We start from the raw sequence: 18,217 nt of genomic DNA on the forward strand, positions 1-18,217 counted from the left end.
ACCAATAATGTCTGTTATTACAACTTTTATGTAGATTTTAATTGGTTGTTCACTTTTGCTTTGACTCTTTCTCTAGATGTCATCGCTTTGAAGTTGTTTTTTCACTATTTTGGTGATATAACTTTTAAAGAAGATACCCAAATAATGCCTGTAGGCAAATTGGGTTCAATTCCTCTCAGCTGTTTCTTCAGAGAAGAATTTAAAAAAAAAGTTTATAGACAGACAATGGTCACCAAGAGGATCTGAGCACTCAAAAAATATTTTTACCTCTACTACATTCTTTAAATGCCGGTCCCAAGCCAGGACCCTATAATCGAGTGGTTTTCATTGGTATGAAGTCTTCCATTATTAACTTTCTTTTAAAAAGAAATTAGCTTAAAAATGGCTACTTATTTTCTCTTTGGAACAATTTCAAGTTTTGTTATTACAGGTCCTTTTATACCTAACTTTACAGAAAGGTTTTTTCTTAGTGTTGAAGGTCATAACCCGTGACCTGTAGTTGTTTATGTAAAATCTACCTGCGGTTTTGTTTTTGGTAGATAATTTTTTCAATGGAAATCATACCATATCTCTGTATTTTTATAGTGGCAGAACATTAGGTAAATAAAATGTTGACACAGAGATATGTCTCGCCTATTGGCATAGAATTCAGAAAAAGACAATCTGATGGACAGCAGCATTGCTTATTAATTCAGTCACTGGACTATGATCTAGTGGGCAGGGCCTGAAAATGGTTGATAAACTGAGATGTACAGAAAGTAATGTAACTTTATAGAAAAATATCGTTGTTTATTGTAAGAAGTCCCTATCAAACTATAAACTTAAGCAGAAAAACTTAATATTGAAAATTGGAAATTAATTTAAAGTCACTGGTCCATATCCTAGGGAGCAGGGCCTCAAAATAGTTGTCAAACTGATATGTACTGTTAGTAATGCAACTTTATACAAAATATCATTGCTCTATCACAAGTAGTTCTTATCAAGCTGACCTAAGCAGAAAAACTGAACATTGAAAATTGCTAATTAATTCAAAGTCATTGGACCATGACCTAGGGGCAGGGTCTCGAAATAGTCATCAAACTGATATGAACTGATAGTTATGCAACTTCATACAAAATATCATTGATCTATCACAAGTAGATCCTATCAAACTAACTTAAGCAGAAAACTTAACATTGAAAATTGCTAATTTATTCAAAGACACTGGACCATGTCCTAGGGGGCAGGGCCGAAAAATAGTCGTCAAACTGATATGTACTGATAGTAATGCAACTTCATACAAAAGTATCATTGATCTATCATAAGTAGATCCTATCAAACTAACTTGAGCAGAAAACTTTACATTGAAAATTGCTTATTAATTCAAAGTCACTGGAACATTACTTAGGGGGAGGGCCTCGAAATAGTTGTCAAACTGATATGTACTGATAGTAATGCAACTTCATAGTAAATATCAATGATCTATCACAAGTAGTTCTTATCAAACTAATTTAAGCAGAAACTTAACAATTGTTGATGCTGGAGCTGTTGCTGCCGTCAGAAAAGCAATCCCTATATCTCGCTTTCTGCAACTTTCGTCGCAGGTGAGACAAAAAAAAACCTAGATTCCAAATAGTGCTGAATAAAATATTATGAATTTTGTCAAAGAAAAACTAAAATATCAAAGTAGTTAAATCTTTTTTAATGAGATTGTCTGCTTCACAATAGACACTTCCTATGTAATTATAAATTATAGATAATAAAGCTACAAACATAGTATCAAAAAATTAAGGCAGGCAATTAAAAAAACGTTTTTCATTAATTGGTTAATATTAAAAAATCACTTTAACCCTATAATGTAAGCAAGTTTAAAAACAAATTGATAAAATAATTGAAGTTTTGGCAATAAATGAATGATTTTAGTATGGAATTTCATCCACAGTATATTAATTTTCAAATTATGAAAAATTCATAGCTTTCAAACAACACATACACTAAAATAACAGTCTTAGATGCTATAACAATCTCTTAATGTTTTTATAAATATAAAACTCAAATAATATCAAAAATAGCACCAATGAAATAAAAATATTTGTTCCCTTTCATCTTACTTACAACAAACACTAGGATATATATATGAGTTTGAATATTAATTTAAATTATATAAGACATTCACAGATATTGTCAATTCTAAAAGCTGCTATCACATAGCTTTAATAACCATTTCTCATAGATTTCATTAAGAAATCAGCATGAGGAAAACACCTCTGCTGTACAACGTGGTCTTGAGGGACATGATGCTGGTGGATGAAAGCCCATGGGAAGTCCACTAGCCCAAACCCTTGCGTACTCCGAACAAAAACATATTTTTAGGAAGTTGGAACATAAGAACAATGTATGCCACAGGTAAAACAGCATAAGTAGAAAGAGAAATGGACAGATTTATCCGGGCCTTAAATGCCGACCCGCATGAAGAGGTAGTGTGAGGTGAGGTGATGTATTTTAACAATACTGTATCTCATTAATTTATTTTTAAAATGCAGCATAGTTTCAAAATTGTTCCCTATCTGTAAAAAATCTTTTTTACAGTTAATCTGTATGGAGGTGTATTAACTTATATCTTTGTCCAAGAAAACTTCCTGTATTTATCATCATCATTCAAAATATTAAGAAAACATCAAAAGTAGGCATCAAACAAACAATAAATAATAAATTAAAATAAAAACTTTGGTTTGATTTAGGTCAAATATTATCATATTAAAAAACAATTGAACATAAATAACATAAAATGTAAGTTGAAAATTGATGAAATATTCTCAATGCAGATTCTGAAATAGGTCAAAAGGATTTATAATAGTTCCAAAAATTCATTACTCTGATCTTTGAACTAAATTTGTTTATAAATCAAAATAATTATACTCTGGAACTGATTTCAGTAACATGTGGTAAAAAAAATCAAACCGATAAGGATCCAAAAGTTCCTTGTTTAAAAAAACCACTCAGTTAAATAATATAAAAATATGTGTACTTAGCATTTCAAAATAAAGTCCAAGCTGCCATGCATTCTAACCATTATATAAGAAGCATTTAAAATATCTGATATCTATCAAAATACTGACCTGTCAAAAGCAATTGAAAGACATTTTAAATATTTACAGTGTTTAACCATATTTTAGCTTTAAAATGACATTTATTCTTTAAAACAGAAACTTATAAATGTGGCACTTGCATTGAATACAGTGGAATTAGTCATATTCCACAAAACAGGAGAACAGACTAATATGTATGTAAGTAAAAGACAAGCCTATACTTTATTTATGCTCTTACCTCTCATTATGGTACGATAAAATGTGTTATTGTGTAGTAAAAGAATATTTCCCACAGAACGTAACAAGAAGTTAGGGTGCAATATTCTCTTATATCGTTCTATATCTATAGTGCAAATATAGCTTAAAATTATTGAAGTGACAAAAAAAATGTTTAAAAACAGTTATTCAAACTTTAATATACAAATCAAAGGTTATTGCATGAATTTATCTCTTGTAGAATATATATTGCATGAACTTGTAACAAAATTTACTCAGGACAATATTCACCCATATACATGCAATAATTCCGATTTATTTTTAAGTATTATATTATATGAAGCCAGTACTTCGGTATTTGCATGAAAACAAGGATATTGTTTTATTTAGATTTGCTGTTATAAATTCAGAAATCATTTTAAATTAAGGAATGTGTCTTCCTAAGGGAAAGCTCTGATTCCTTTCCCAGATTGTCTTTACTTTTGGCTCGTTTGGTTCTATCAGCTCTTTAACATCTGTATTAGGTTTTGGATTTACAAATATTTTGGCCGAGAGCATCACTGAAGAGACAACAATTGGGGAATTGCATTTGATGCAGTAAAATTGGTACTGTTAATGTTGTTACAAATATATTTTAAAGAACCTTTCTTTCCTTTCAAAACCATGCTTGAAGATGACATGTTTTCTGTGAAACAAATATACTTAATGATAAAATTCAATCGTTTTGATCAAAGTGTTTAAAAAATTCTATCATTTTTAACAGAGTGTTCAATATTCCAAAGGTATTGAAAATACAGATATTGGTCAAATCTCAAACAAAAATATTCATAAATGTCATTTTTACACTGAAATATGGTCATGTATTAAATTGATAAAATCTTTATAACTTATAAAACCACACAAATATACCTCCACTTTCACTCTATAAGTTTCATATTTCTGACAATGATAAAAGGTATAACTTATATAAAATCTAATACAAATTCATGGTAATCAACTATGGCACAAAATATAAAGTCTTTGCAAAAGAGGAGATATGATAAGGGCCATTATTTGGCCCCTGTAGTTGCAAAAATAGTAAAATTATCCAAATCTTTCAAAATTTTGTTAATTTTATTGATAAGTGAACTAATAAACATAATCTGAACACTTTAGAGCAGAAAGGTCACTTGTGTGATGTTACTATGACATCATGAACATGACGAAATTTACACATTTGACCTCAAATGGCCATTTTACGCATCGTTTTGGTCAAAATATAATTGAGCTAGAAATTTGCATAAAAAATAAAATAAACATCTTTTTTGGGTAAAGCTGTTTGCTCATATCTAAATATTAACGACAAGATTTCAAATTGAGGCTATTTAGGCAGTTTTTGTTGTTGTGCACTAAATCTAAGAAGTTTGAAGCTTTGAAAAATATAAATATTGATGTTCACCAGACTAATTTCTTATGAACATCTGAATGAAGTTATTTGATAGATTTTTACTTCTTTTTTTATTTTAGAATTCAAGGGGCCAAAAATTGGCCTTATAATACCTTCTCCTTTATATATATATATTTGAATAAAAAAATCAAATAAAAACATCTTAAACTTTCAAAACACTGTGGATATATATACTTACAATGCAATAACAAAGATATATTTCTCAATTTCAAAGCAAAGCAAAACTTTCAAAGATTTAAATAATATGCATAGTAAATTTTCAACTCATCACTGACATAATAAAATATGAAAATGATTATTGCATAAAATTCTTTCAGTTCAACACAATAAACAAAAAATTCAGATTAAAGCACACTTTGTCAGATCTATAGTGGAAATATGTCATTGATATAGAAATGAATTAAAAATGTAAAGCATTTTGACAACGATGAAACATATTTTGGCATTTTGTTCTCTTATAAGAATGATGTTATATAGTTTATTTACTACATACAGGATAATTTAGATCAATTACTGTGTATTAAACGTACATAATACATTTTTCCGAACAAAATATTCCGAATGTGACTGGTCTTACATTATCAAATCCCTATTTCAACTTTTGTATTAGTTGAATAATATTGATTATTACTAATAATTGGAAGTGTTGGCTAATTGAAGCCATCCATAAATTTAAAACTTTCAGTCAACTGATTCTAATCAAGTCAGTGGAGCAATGTTTGATACTCTTGAAATAAAGTATAATACAATTCACTGTCAATCCATCTTCCCTAGCCAAGGGTTAAGATCCACTTCCCTTCTCTCCACCCTTTGTGGATTGAGATAGAATTTCGGAGACACAAGGTAATGATTTTCATTGGTTGCAGTCGAAACTCGCTGCATCCAATCACAAAGCGCCTATAACATAATCAAGTGTAAATGTAGAAAGTGTATGTAAACAATTGGCACGTGCTTATTGTGCAACAAGTCTTTATATCCCTAAACATACGACTATATTTAGTGACAATTTGAATGTTTTTAATCAATTAATAGAAGTTCCTGTGTATGTTTCTTGCACAAATGCATGAATGTCAACGTATATTTTCGTTTCCTGCTTTACCAACTGTGTAGAATCTAGACGCTACCGTGTTTTTACCTCCAAATTGAAGAGTTCAAGTGCTACCATTAGTCAAGAATAATGTATTCGGAATGGGCGTGACTTTAATCTACCAATAGATGGCGCAACATTGTTATCACAAATGTTGGCTTAATCTGCCAAGGGTGAAGAGGAGGGAAGTACTGGATCTTAACCCTTGACTAGCGAAGATGCTGTCAATCAAGCAAACTGAATTTTCTAAAAGTGTGTCACTCTTAAAATAACATTATTAAAGGCATTAAGACAGTGAATTTATCACATTTTAGAACCAAACGTTAAAGGCAATAAGATTGCTGCTACAATGCGTAGTAGGGTGTCACTCTTAAAAAACATTAAGACAGAGATTTTTAACATTTAAGAACCCACAGATAAAGGCAACAAGATTGCTGATACAAGGCAATGTATGGATTCATGAAATTTTGAAAATATTCCAGCTCTGGGTGAAACATGATTCTAAACAGGACACAATATAGAAGTTTAATCACAGTCACATGACATGCAAGCTTGTGCTATAATGACGTCTCGCTGAGGGGGACTTTTCTACACTCCTCCTCCAACATTAATATCTTCTGTTTCATCAGGCGTATCTACAATAAAGGTAAATATGTGAATTCACAGCATGACCATGGACCAGAACAACTTTCACTAAAACTAATACTATGACAAAATGATAGTAAGGAAAAAAAGAATGTCAAACATGAGTCAATTAAACAAGTTATTTTGGTACATGTAATAATAAAGAGAAATAATATTTCTTGCAACATATTTTTAAAAGATAACATCAAAGTTGTTACACAAATTATGTTGATTGCAATGGCATACTGTGGAATCATTTATTATTCGTGTGTTACAATTTTCATCAGTTGAGGATAAAATGATATTTTGAAGATATTTGATTTTTTGGTTTGCAAAAGTCTGTTTACATTGTTAAGAGAATAAATACTTTAACACCGCCACATTCTGTATGTGCCTGTCCAAAGTCAGGAGCCTGTAATTCAGTGGTTGTCATTTGTTGCTGTATATCATATTTGTTTTTCCTTCATTATTCTGTACATAAATCAGGCCATTAAGTTTTCTCGTTTGAATGTTTTTACATTTGTCATTTTGGGGCCTTTTATAGCAGACTATGGGTTTTACTCATTGTTGAAGGCCTTACGGTGACCTATAGTTGTTAGTTTCTGTGTCATTTGGTCTCTGGTGGAGAGTTATCTCATTGGCAATCATACCACATCTTCTTATTTTTATATTTGTTGACATTTGAATTCATGGTTTCCCTACAACAACCACAGTATTTTACCATTCAATACAAAACTAGAAACCTATATCAATCAATGGTCAATAGATTGTCATTACTTCATCCTTTTACCTTTGTAGAAGACATTTGAGACTCAGATCATATGAAAAAAATAGCAAGATGACCTAATTATACTCATATGTGGTAAGGTTTGTTCGATGGTTACAATTTCATTGGGTCAGTAAGAAACATGCACACAATGGTTCTTCCAACAATGGAAAAAAAAATCAAACTGAAAAAAAATTATTCAAATTCTTAGAGAAGTTAACTAACAAATAAATTATAATCAATAAGTACTGCACAAAAGAAAAAAATTATGATTTCAAATTATTAAAAACTGTTGAATACTTTCCACTAATTTCCAAAAAATATCAAATTTCAACTTCAACTTTATTCCTAAACTAGAGGCTCTCAAGAGCCTGTGTCGCTAACCTGATTCTACTTTGGTTTTGGAAATCATGTAAAAATAGATTAAAATCATAACAGATACCCTAATAATGAGTAAAGCCAAACTTGGTTTAATATTGGCCCTGTAATTTAATAAAATATCCTGGTGGCCATCTTGAACAGTAAATCGACAACAAAGTAGCAACACTTGGTCAGCACCTCATAAGAAGCATTTATGCCATGTTTGGTTTCATTCCATTCAGTGGTTCTCTAAAAGAAGACATCTGTATGTATTTCCCATAGGGTCCTATGTTAAACTAAGTCCCCTGCTGGTGGCCATCTTGGATAATGGATCGGCTTCAAACTAACAACACTTGGTCAGCACCTCATAAGGAACATTCATGCCATGTTTGGTTTCATTCCATTCAGTGGTTCTCTAAAAGAATACATTTGTATGTATTTTCCATAGGGTCCTATGTTAAACTAAGTCCCCCGCTGGCGGCCATCTTGGATCATGGATGGGCTTCAAAGTAACAACACTTGGTCAGCACCTCATAAGGAACATTCATGCAATGTTTGGTTTCATTCCATTCAGTGGTTCTCTAAAAGAAGACATTTGTATGTATTTCCCATAGGGTCCTATGTTAAACTAAGTCACTGCTGGCGGCCATCTTTCATTATGGATTGGCTTCAAAGTAACAACACTTGGTCAGCACCTCATAAGGAACATTCATGCCATGTTTGGTTTCATTCTATTCAGTGGTTCTCTAAAAGAAGACATTTGTAAATATTTCCCATAGGGTCCTATGTTAAACTAAGTCCCCTGCTGTCAGCCATCTTGGATAATGGATTGGCTTCAAAGTAACAACACTTGGTCAGCACCTCATAAGGAACATTCATGCCATGTTTGGTTTCATTCCATTCAGTGGTTCTCTAAACGAAGACATTTGTAATTATTTCCCATAGGGTCCTATGTTAAACTAAGTCCCCTGCTGTCAGCCATCTTGGATAATGGATTGGCTTCAAAGTAACAACACTTGGTCAGCACCTCATAAGGAACATTCATGCCATGTTTGGTTTCATTCCATTCAGTGGTTCTCTAAAAGAAGGCATTTGTATGTATTTGCCATAAGGTCCTATGTTAAACTAAGTCCTCTGCTGGCGGCATCTTTGATAATGGATTGGCTTCAAAGTAACAACACTTGGTCAGCACCTCATAAGGAACATTCATGCCATGTTTGGTTTCATTCTATTCAGTGGTTCTCTAAAAGAAGACATTTGTAAATATTTCCCATAGGGTCCCATGTTAAATTAAGTCCCCCGTTGGTGGCCATCTTGGAATGTGGATGGGCTTCAAAGTAACAAAACTTGGTCAGCACCTCATAAGGAACTTTCATGCCATGTTTGGTTTCATTCCATTCAGTGGTTCTCTAAACGAAGACATTTGTATGTATTTCCCATAGGGTCCTATGTTAAACTAAGTCCCCTGCTGGCGGCCATCTTGGATGATGGATCGGCTTCAAAGTAACAACACTTGGTCAGCACCTCATAAGGAACATTCATGCCATGTTTGGTTTCATTCCATTCAGTGGTTCTCTAGAAGAAGTTCAAAATGTAAAAAGTTAAAGACGACGACGACGGACACAAAGTGATGAGAAAAGCTCACTTGGCCCTTTGGGCCAGGTGAGCTAAAAAATGGATTTGTTTTAGTTTTTCATTTTCATTGCCGTCTTCTTGACATTAACCCCAAGTCTACTTTTATTCATACACTTATTTTCTCTCTCTATCACATTATATTCCAACAATCAACACAACAAAAGAAGGATAACTCTGGCTTGCTATTTTTACCTGTGTTTCATATCTTTCTGTTAAGCCTTGCATTTGAAGTTCCAACTTCTTTAATTTATTCTGATATTTTTTCTTGGCTTTATCAAAAGCTGAGATCAGGGCACTATTGGCTCGTTTTAAGTCATTCACAAATTCAGTCGACTGTTGATGTCGAATTTCAGAATTTCTTGACAAGTTTTCCAAAGCTAGCACAAGTTCTTGGATTCTGGATTTCATTTTTTTCTCCCTTCTCAGGGCCTCATTATAGTCTTTAGATAAATCATTTGACATATCTGAAACTGACAGCTGATCATCACCTATCTGAAAGAAATGAAGAAAATATGTTATTTTTTTTCAAAGATGACAAAGTTGTTCAAATACTACTGATTCATTTATTCAGGTGGGTAACTTTTTTTTTGGATTATGGAAAAATTGTATTTCAATGGATACTTGATTTCTTGGTTGTGCCAAAAACAAGGAAATATCAGAAAAATTGTAACTTATCAGATTTCACAGTTTTTTAATAGTGTTTTTATCAAGAAAAAACTATATATTTTTTTTTTAATTTATAGCTTCCGTATTAAGCTTCAGGTACCTATAATTATAATATTTCCCATCCATTGATTGTTGCATGATAAACATTAGTGAGTTCAAAGTTCTCAGATTGCTACTGGACATCTTGCCCAGTTTAGTATTAAGCCTTTACAGGAAAAAACAATGTTTACTACCAGACAATTAAACTTGAAACTGATAATAAAACTAGTTCAATGGACATATGGTCCAATAAGCCAAGGGACCAAATTTACGAGACTTTTAAAATGTCTGATTTTAGGAATGACCATAACATCCAGAAGATATCTTATTTATATTCAGGATGAGAACAAAGTAATAATAAATCAAATAAGTGCTTGGCAAAGTGGATTGATCAGGGTAAAGAGCAGGACATTAGGATCATCATCAATTCTTTACTAGATGTCTGAAAGAGAGGCAAAAGTTACCAAAGGGACATTCTAACTCATAAATCGAAAACAAACTGACAACGCTATGGCAAAAAAAAACAAAAATCTACAAAAAGACAAACAAAAGTACACAAAACACAACATAGAAAACTGAAGACTGAGCAACATGAACCCCACAATAAACTGGGGGTGATTGGATGATTGTTATCATCAGTCTTCTATCATCTGTTTTGAAAACAGACAATGTAGTGCATTTTAGTTAATTGCTTTTGTATGAAAGTATTGAGACTAATTTTCAGAACAATATTTTCCATAAAACAAACACTGAAAAGGTTCCAATCAGTATATTGTGTTGATGCTTGTCATTTGTTGGAAGACCTCATTATAACCTCTAGGTGTCTTGTATGAGGCTGCTGTCAACTTTGGCATTAAAAATACATCTATCTGTTACAGGTACCCATGATCAAATCTTTTAGTTAATTTCTCTTTATTTAAGTTATTCTCAAGATCTCATATTTCATCTTTAAAAAGTTCTATCAAATAAAGTTTAGCAACACAACTTCTGACTGAAAATAGAGCAAAACAAAATATTGATAAAAGTTTGTGTTTTCTTAGTCTTTAATCTTTTGTGTATTCAGATTGATTGATTGATTGATTGTTGGTTGTTTTATGTCCAGTTGCAAATATTCAGAAATACTATAGTTGTGTTGGTCAAATTTCAGACAACTACACTGTTAGCAAACATTGAGGAGAGAGGTCAATATTAAAAGTCACAAATTTAACATGTTTCTGCACATGCTTAGTTAAAAATTGGATACAATGGACAACATTGATGAAGTGGTGGTAACTGTTGGATTAAATGATTACATATGAACAGAAACTAACATTTCCCTTGCAAAAAATAAAGAAATAAAATTGGAAAGGGTACTTTTTTACTCCCTAAATTTTTATCATATATTTTTAGTTCTTTTCTTTAATCAATATTTGCAACACCCTTTAAAACGGGAATACTCTTAATTTCAGATAATTTCTATGAAGATATGAGCCCTAATGTTTAACCTCCATTTATCTCAATGGAAATGTTGCATAACTTTCTTTGAGCAGTATATTTGTGTAAATAGGTATAGAACTAAGTGGTGGAAGGGGAGAAGATTTCTCATTTGTGTATGGGGATATAAAGTGGGGTGTTAAAAGGTTGATGTTACAGCAAGGTAAGCAAGTACAATACCTGATTTCTCCTTCTGTCTGTCAATCTTTGTTCCAGATCTCTTACTTCACCTTTCAGATGCTCTATCTGTACATAATAAGCCTGCTCCTGAGCCTCTTTCCCACTCAGTCGTAACTCTATAGATCGTTTCTCCTTTTCTAATAAATAATTGTGGGATTTCAATTCAGCCTTTTCTTCCTATAACAAAGAATTCGGTCTCTAATTATATATAAAGACCACTCTCAAATTTATGCATTCTCCCCTACAATTTTAAAATACTATGTCACAATGCTTATGTTGTTATGTCACAATGCTTATGTTGTTATGTCACAATGCTTATGTTGTTATGTCACAATGCTTATGTTGTTATGTCACAATGCTTATGTTGTTATGTCACAGTAAGAACCAATTGTTCAATTATGTCATTTACGCCGATTAGCCTTGCTTGGGTCACCTGGTGAAACTGATTTATAAAAACAAGTCAAGATTGGTTTATAGTTTTATCAACAAATACTTACGAATGTGTTCATGTTCCAACATATAAAATTTACTACCATTTAGTGCCCATTTTGAGAGGATTATTTTGCTTATTAAGACAAAATCACGAAAATTTTGCTTGGTGTATGTTTTATCTTTAAGAAAGACCAGAATCAAAGCAAAACAAAAATTAAAATAAAACCTTACTAACAAAAATTTAACTAAAAAATATATATGTATAACTTTACAGTATATCTTTTACTTATTTGCTCATTGTTCAAATCCATATGCCGGCCTCAAAGTCTCTAGTTTATGTAATTACAAACTACCTTAAACCAAAATTATAACCTGATACAGGAGACCGATGGACAATATACAATTATTGACTTTTGATGAGGTTGATACAATGATTTATCAACCCCAGAGATATAATATTCACTGAGGCCAACAGCCGAGGGTGAATGTCAAATCTCTGGGGTTGATAAATCATTGTATCAAATTAATGAAATCAAGTCATGACTTTTTATCCTTCTCCAATTTTCAAGTATTTGTACAAAGATACTTTTAAAACTGCTCCCTGTTTTATACACTATACATGTATATCATCTGCCTTTACAGTAGCTAATTTTCATAAGTTGAAATATTCAATAAAGATTACTAAAAAAATACCTGAAAACAAGAAAAAGAAAAAAACAGGAATTTGCATGACGTCATAAACCTACGTCATTAACGTTGCCTTGGAATATCTATATTTAGGTACACAGACCCTGTTCCAAATCTTACATTAACCTCTTGTGTTTTTTTCCGCAGTGAATATAATGATTTATCAAAGATTTCCTATTTAACAATGAGAAAATAGAAAATTTATAGTCAAATAATAAACAAAGTTATCGTAGGTGGGGCAAAAAATTGTAAAAATGTGCTATAACATCAAAACCGCAAATCAATGCACAAAGATTCATCAAACCAACCTTAATAGCCATTAATTCCTGCATCAACACAGCATTCTCAAGATCAAATCTCTGGGTGTCTCTCCTCGTCTCCATTGCTGGAGGGTCTACATGAATACTCTCCAAGTCAGCCACAGTGAGTCTGATGGCAGCTCGGTCTGTCGTCAGTCTATGTATGTATTCACGTAATCTGGTCTCTTCTATTTTACTAACATCACTGTCGACAGAACTCGTCGTAGAACTGATACTGAAAATAGTCATGTATAGCATAATGAGGACTTTTCCATTGAAATAAATATGAGATGGTAGAAAGAGAAAGTTTATTAACAGATAAGGTTCATGGTTCATTTATGATTGTATCTCCATTTGATGTATACAAAATTATTCCAAGAAAGTATGTTGGTTGTAGGTGACTTTGGATACTTTGGCCACCGTTGCACGTAATTTTTAATGGAATAGCCCATATTGAAATACAGATTCGTTGTCAACACTACTCTACCAAGGATCTGACAGTTCTTGGTTTCTGTTTTGTTGACCTTTTTAGATTCCATAGGTTTTGTTTTTATGATTCATATCTTCACAAATTTAAAGAAAACGTTTCATTTGTTGAAGCATGCATATCTTTTTTTTTTATGCAGTGGCTTGCATTCTAAATGACATTTCAATTTATTGATAAAACACTATCATTTTCTTTCATATTGCAACTCCCTATCATAAAGACCAAATTTTGTTGCTGAAGATTTTCTTTCTATAACTAATGTTAAGAGTTTTTTGTTAAAGTTGTTCGTTCTCTCAATGCTGATTCAGGAAAATATGAAAATTCAAAACATGCAACACTTGCAAATACAACAATTCTGATAAAAACTATAATGAACTATTTGAAAACTGGCAAAAAAAATCACAGTTATATAAAGAAACATATGTTTGCAGATCAAGAAAACAAGTAAACAAGCCCTTATACAATAACGATTCACAAGCATTTCTGAGAGGATGGGGAAATTGCATATATCACCTGAACAGTTATGATCAAAATACAAATGCAGACAATGTTTATAAATATTTAACAGAACATTTTTTCCTCTTGCCAACAAACTAATAGCTGCATATCAATGTTTACCCAACTTATTCTTCTAAATCAACTTTCATTTTCATTGTTTAAATAGCAAAGGACAATAACCTGTTTATTTGTATTCACTGAAATGAGATTCTGAATGTCTGTCAAAAAGAAACAAATGTTAGTAAGCTGATTGACAAGGTAACCTTGATTCCTACCTTACCAGTGTGTGTTTAATAGTTGTGAGAAAATCGATAGAGGTACCGTGTTGTACTTACATAAAAGCATCCTTCTTTATTAAGGTCAACAATATCTATCCGGCTCGATTGTTGTTTTGGTTACGAGGGAAATGGACTGAGTAATTCCTATTTCCCACTTAGGTTGTGGGGGTATAAATATCTAAATGTGTAGTCAAAATTACCTGAGTGTGTCAAAGGGTTGTGTAATAACTGACAAATGTACCCCTGTTGTCCTATCTAACTTCTGTAGTAAATGTCGTGCAGCACTCTCTGAAATCTTCCTATGCTCATGAGCCTTCTTTATCACAGAATTATCTTCTTGTTCACCTGTAAATTCATTATCGTCTGTTACATATACTTCACTGTTTTTTACATGAAAATTTTGGATCCAGTGGAAAAAATTTTCATTTAAGTGATCTTGAACTGATGTGACCGATTGAAATAAAACAATGATGGAGAAATAAAATTGAGAATGGAAACGGGGAATGCATCAAATAGACAACAACCCGACCAAAGAGCAGAAAACAGAACAAGGCCATCAATGGGTCTTCAACTCAGAGAGAAAATCCCCCACCCGGAGGCGGGCTTCAGCTGGCCCTTAACAAAAATGTGTACTAGTTCAGTGAAAATGGACATCACACTAAACTCCGAAACATATAAATGAACTAAAATTAAAAAAACATACAAGACTAACCAAGGCCAGAGGCTCCTGATTTGGGACAGGCGCAAAAAATGTGGCGGGGTTCAACATGTTTTGTGAGATCTCAACCCTCCCCCTATACCTCTAGCCAATGTAGAACAAACAAACACACAGCAATACGCACAGTAATCCTCAGTTTAAAAGAATTCCGAGTCCGATGACAGGATATGTAACAGAAGAAACTAAGCAAAATGACAATGATACATAAATTAACTAAGGACTTCTAGCATGTTTTTTTTCAACTAAAATATGAATATTGTACTAGCTGTGAGTAATATTTCTTTATATAAATGCAATTATTTATTATTCTTACTATTTGAATCTTCCATATATTCAATATTGTTGACTGATTGATTGTTGTTTGCTTAATGTCCAGTGGAAAATAGTTCATGCATGTTCAGTTCTATGGCATAACAATTGAGTTTGATGAGGAAACATTCTACATTAACTTGTCAAAAACCAGGAAAATTTATTTTCAATGTAATCTTTTTTTTTTCTTGCAATGCACATACCGGTAGTAAAGACCATATCTTAAAGTTTACCAAATGACCCTTATAGGTACATCTCTATTGACAATTTCTCTATAATATATAAAGGAAGAACGTAATGACTTGAACACTTGTCACACCAATGCTACTGAACTTCAAACCAAGTATCAGCTGTATCTTAGTGCTAAAGTCATGTGGCGACAATTTGATTTTAAGTGATGTTGAAGCTCAAGATGTCTTTTTGGTTATTTTTGTGTTGGGTCACTGTCTCACTGATGTATAACCGACATTTTCTGATTTCATAATTGGTTGCCATCTCACTAACAAACACATAATTTCTTCTTACATGTAACTAATGCCCGTATTATTTTTTCTATTACCAAGGATTCTTTGATTTTTTTAAAATCATCAGAAAACGTTTCACATTTACCTTCCGGTTTCCAAGATTTTGTAGCCAATATGGCCATTTCACTTTCAACTAAATTCACCAACGTATCGTAAACTTCCATAGCCTGATCGGAATAATTCACCGCAAGTTGTAAAGCTGTCACATTAGATTCATATTTTCCGATTAGCACCGTTAACCGATCTGTCATGGCTTTACTCTCGTCCAAAGTCAAACACAACAAATCGTTCTGAGATTTCAAATTATCAATTTTACTCTGCAATCGTTCAAATTCGATTTCAAATTCACTAACATGGTTATCCATCACTTCAGAGCCACTTGTATAAATGTTCTGTACGATTTCTTGCATGTTAGAACACTCCTGTAGTCCATGAGATAAATGTTCAGCAACTTTTGTATTAGGGAACTAAATTAAAGAAAAAAAGAGATATGCATTTAATTAATAAAGTCAAAGGAATATTTTCAATAAAATTAATTTCTTGTAAAAAAGTATTTCAATTGTGCTGTAATGAATATTTTCATATTTTCAACAAAAATTAACATTAAATCTATTGTTAAACATTAAAAAAGTTTACAGGTATCATTTAGTTGAAACTTTTTGTTCGTTAAAAATAAAGTGATGAAAAATGTTTGCCGTAAGTTTAACTCCATGTAAGCACACTTGGGTAATGTCACAGAAAGAACACGATAATATGTGACTTTGTCTGATAACATGAGCAAGGCATTTTAAAAAAATACATTCTAAAATCAAAATCACAATGCTGTAGTTCACGGTATACAGCATTTCATGATATGTTCAGCATTAACAAAGATTTTAAAAATTCTTTTTAGTGCTTTTTTTTTTACTTTGGTGAAATAAAATGCTCCGCTGGGCGCAGCTTGATACGACCGCAGAGGTCGAACCCTGAACAGTTGGGGCAAGTATGGACACAACATTCAAGCTTGAAACAGTACTGAATTTGGATTGTGATTAAATATTTGACACAGCATAGGTTTCTGACACAGAATGAATGTGGTCTAAGAACTTAAAAATTTTTAGTTTTCCTATTCAAACCATATCATTATTATTTGCTTTCATATATAAATCAGAAATAAACAAATTAAAATTTTAAAGGAAAAAAAAGGAAAAAAAGGGAAAAAAAATCCCTCCCCCAAACTTTTTGAACCCCCTTATGATTCATCACCCCCAAAACTCAATCCCAGCCTTCCCTTTGTGGCATGGTACCTTGCAGTACAATTTCAGAGAGATCCATACACATGAACATAAGTTATTGTCTGGAAACTAGAAAAACGCTTGTTTTTAGGCCCCTTTTTGGCCCCAAATTCCTAAACATTTAGGGCAATTACCCCCAAACTCAAACCCAGCTTTCCCTTTGTGATATGGAACCTTGTGTACAATTTCATAAAGATCTATACACTTACACACAAGTTATTGTCCTGAAACTAGAAAAATGCTTGTTTTTTGCCACTTTTTGTCCCCTAATTCCTAAAATTTGATGCAATTACCCCCAAAATCAATCCCAGCCTTCCCTATGTGGTATGGTACCTTGCAGTACAATTTCAGAGAAATCCATACACTTGAACACAAGTTATTGTCTGGAAACTAGAAAAATGCTTATTTTTGGCCCCTTTTTCCTAAACGTTTTGGGCAATTACCCCCAAACTCAATTCCAGCTTTCCCTTTGTGATATGGAACCTTGTAGTACAATTTCATAAAGATCCATACACTTACACACAAGTTATTGTCCTGAAACTAGAAAAATGCTTGTGTTTTGCCCCTTTTTGGCCCCTAATTCCAAAACTTTTGAGGCAATTACCCCCTTATTCCTTAACTGTTGGTACCATAACCCCCAAAATCAATCCCAACCTTCCTTTAAACTAAAGTTAGAGTGCGAAAACCAATGTGTCTTCGGACGACGACGACGCCAACGTCATACCAATATATGACTGGTCGTATAAAAACATTTAGATATTTTTATAAAAAATTCAAACATCAAACAAACACCAAGGTTAAACAGTCTTTTTCATTTTTCTTTTGATTACAAAATTTCCATGAAGTACGTAATTTGCCAATGCTTATAATTTTTAACTCTTCTCAGACTTGAAGATTCTTGTCAAAAACAATTTCATTTTATTTTTAATATGCCAACCAGATGATTTGATAATTCACCGTTTCAGAATCTAATGAATTCGCTGTAATCTTTTTTTTAAATGTACACCAAAACACCATGTGATTGGCTAACAACATCCTACACAATTTAAATTCAACCAATGATGAATCGTAATCTTCAATTATGTGTATGAACAATGAAATTACCTATATTCCTTTGGATTCTGAAATGGCTAATTATACAAAAATTTTT

At 32.3% G+C, this 18,217-nt stretch overlaps 1 protein-coding gene across 3 annotated transcripts in view; it reads right to left on the reverse strand.

Annotated features, from left to right (window-relative positions):
• Positions 1–3,916: 3,916 nt before the first annotated feature.
• The window catches only part of LOC127721945 (colorectal mutant cancer protein-like), a 64,747-nt gene continuing 50,446 nt past the window's right edge, over positions 3,917–18,217 (reverse strand). For all 3 annotated transcript variants that reach the window (XM_052228792.1, XM_052228794.1, XM_052228793.1), the window contains 6 exons: positions 15,879–16,260; positions 14,443–14,587; positions 12,989–13,214; positions 11,562–11,738; positions 9,396–9,695; positions 3,917–6,453 (listed from right to left, as the gene is read on the reverse strand). In XM_052228792.1, the coding sequence (XP_052084752.1) occupies positions 6,376–6,453; positions 9,396–9,695; positions 11,562–11,738; positions 12,989–13,214; positions 14,443–14,587; positions 15,879–16,260 (1,308 nt within the window). In that variant the 3' untranslated portion in view covers positions 3,917–6,375. The remainder of the gene's footprint in view (positions 6,454–9,395; positions 9,696–11,561; positions 11,739–12,988; positions 13,215–14,442; positions 14,588–15,878; positions 16,261–18,217) is intronic.

This window comes from Mytilus californianus, unplaced genomic scaffold (genome assembly GCF_021869535.1).
Source record: "Mytilus californianus isolate M0D057914Y unplaced genomic scaffold, xbMytCali1.0.p SCAF_12, whole genome shotgun sequence".
NCBI classification, from domain to species: domain Eukaryota; kingdom Metazoa; phylum Mollusca; class Bivalvia; order Mytilida; family Mytilidae; genus Mytilus; species Mytilus californianus.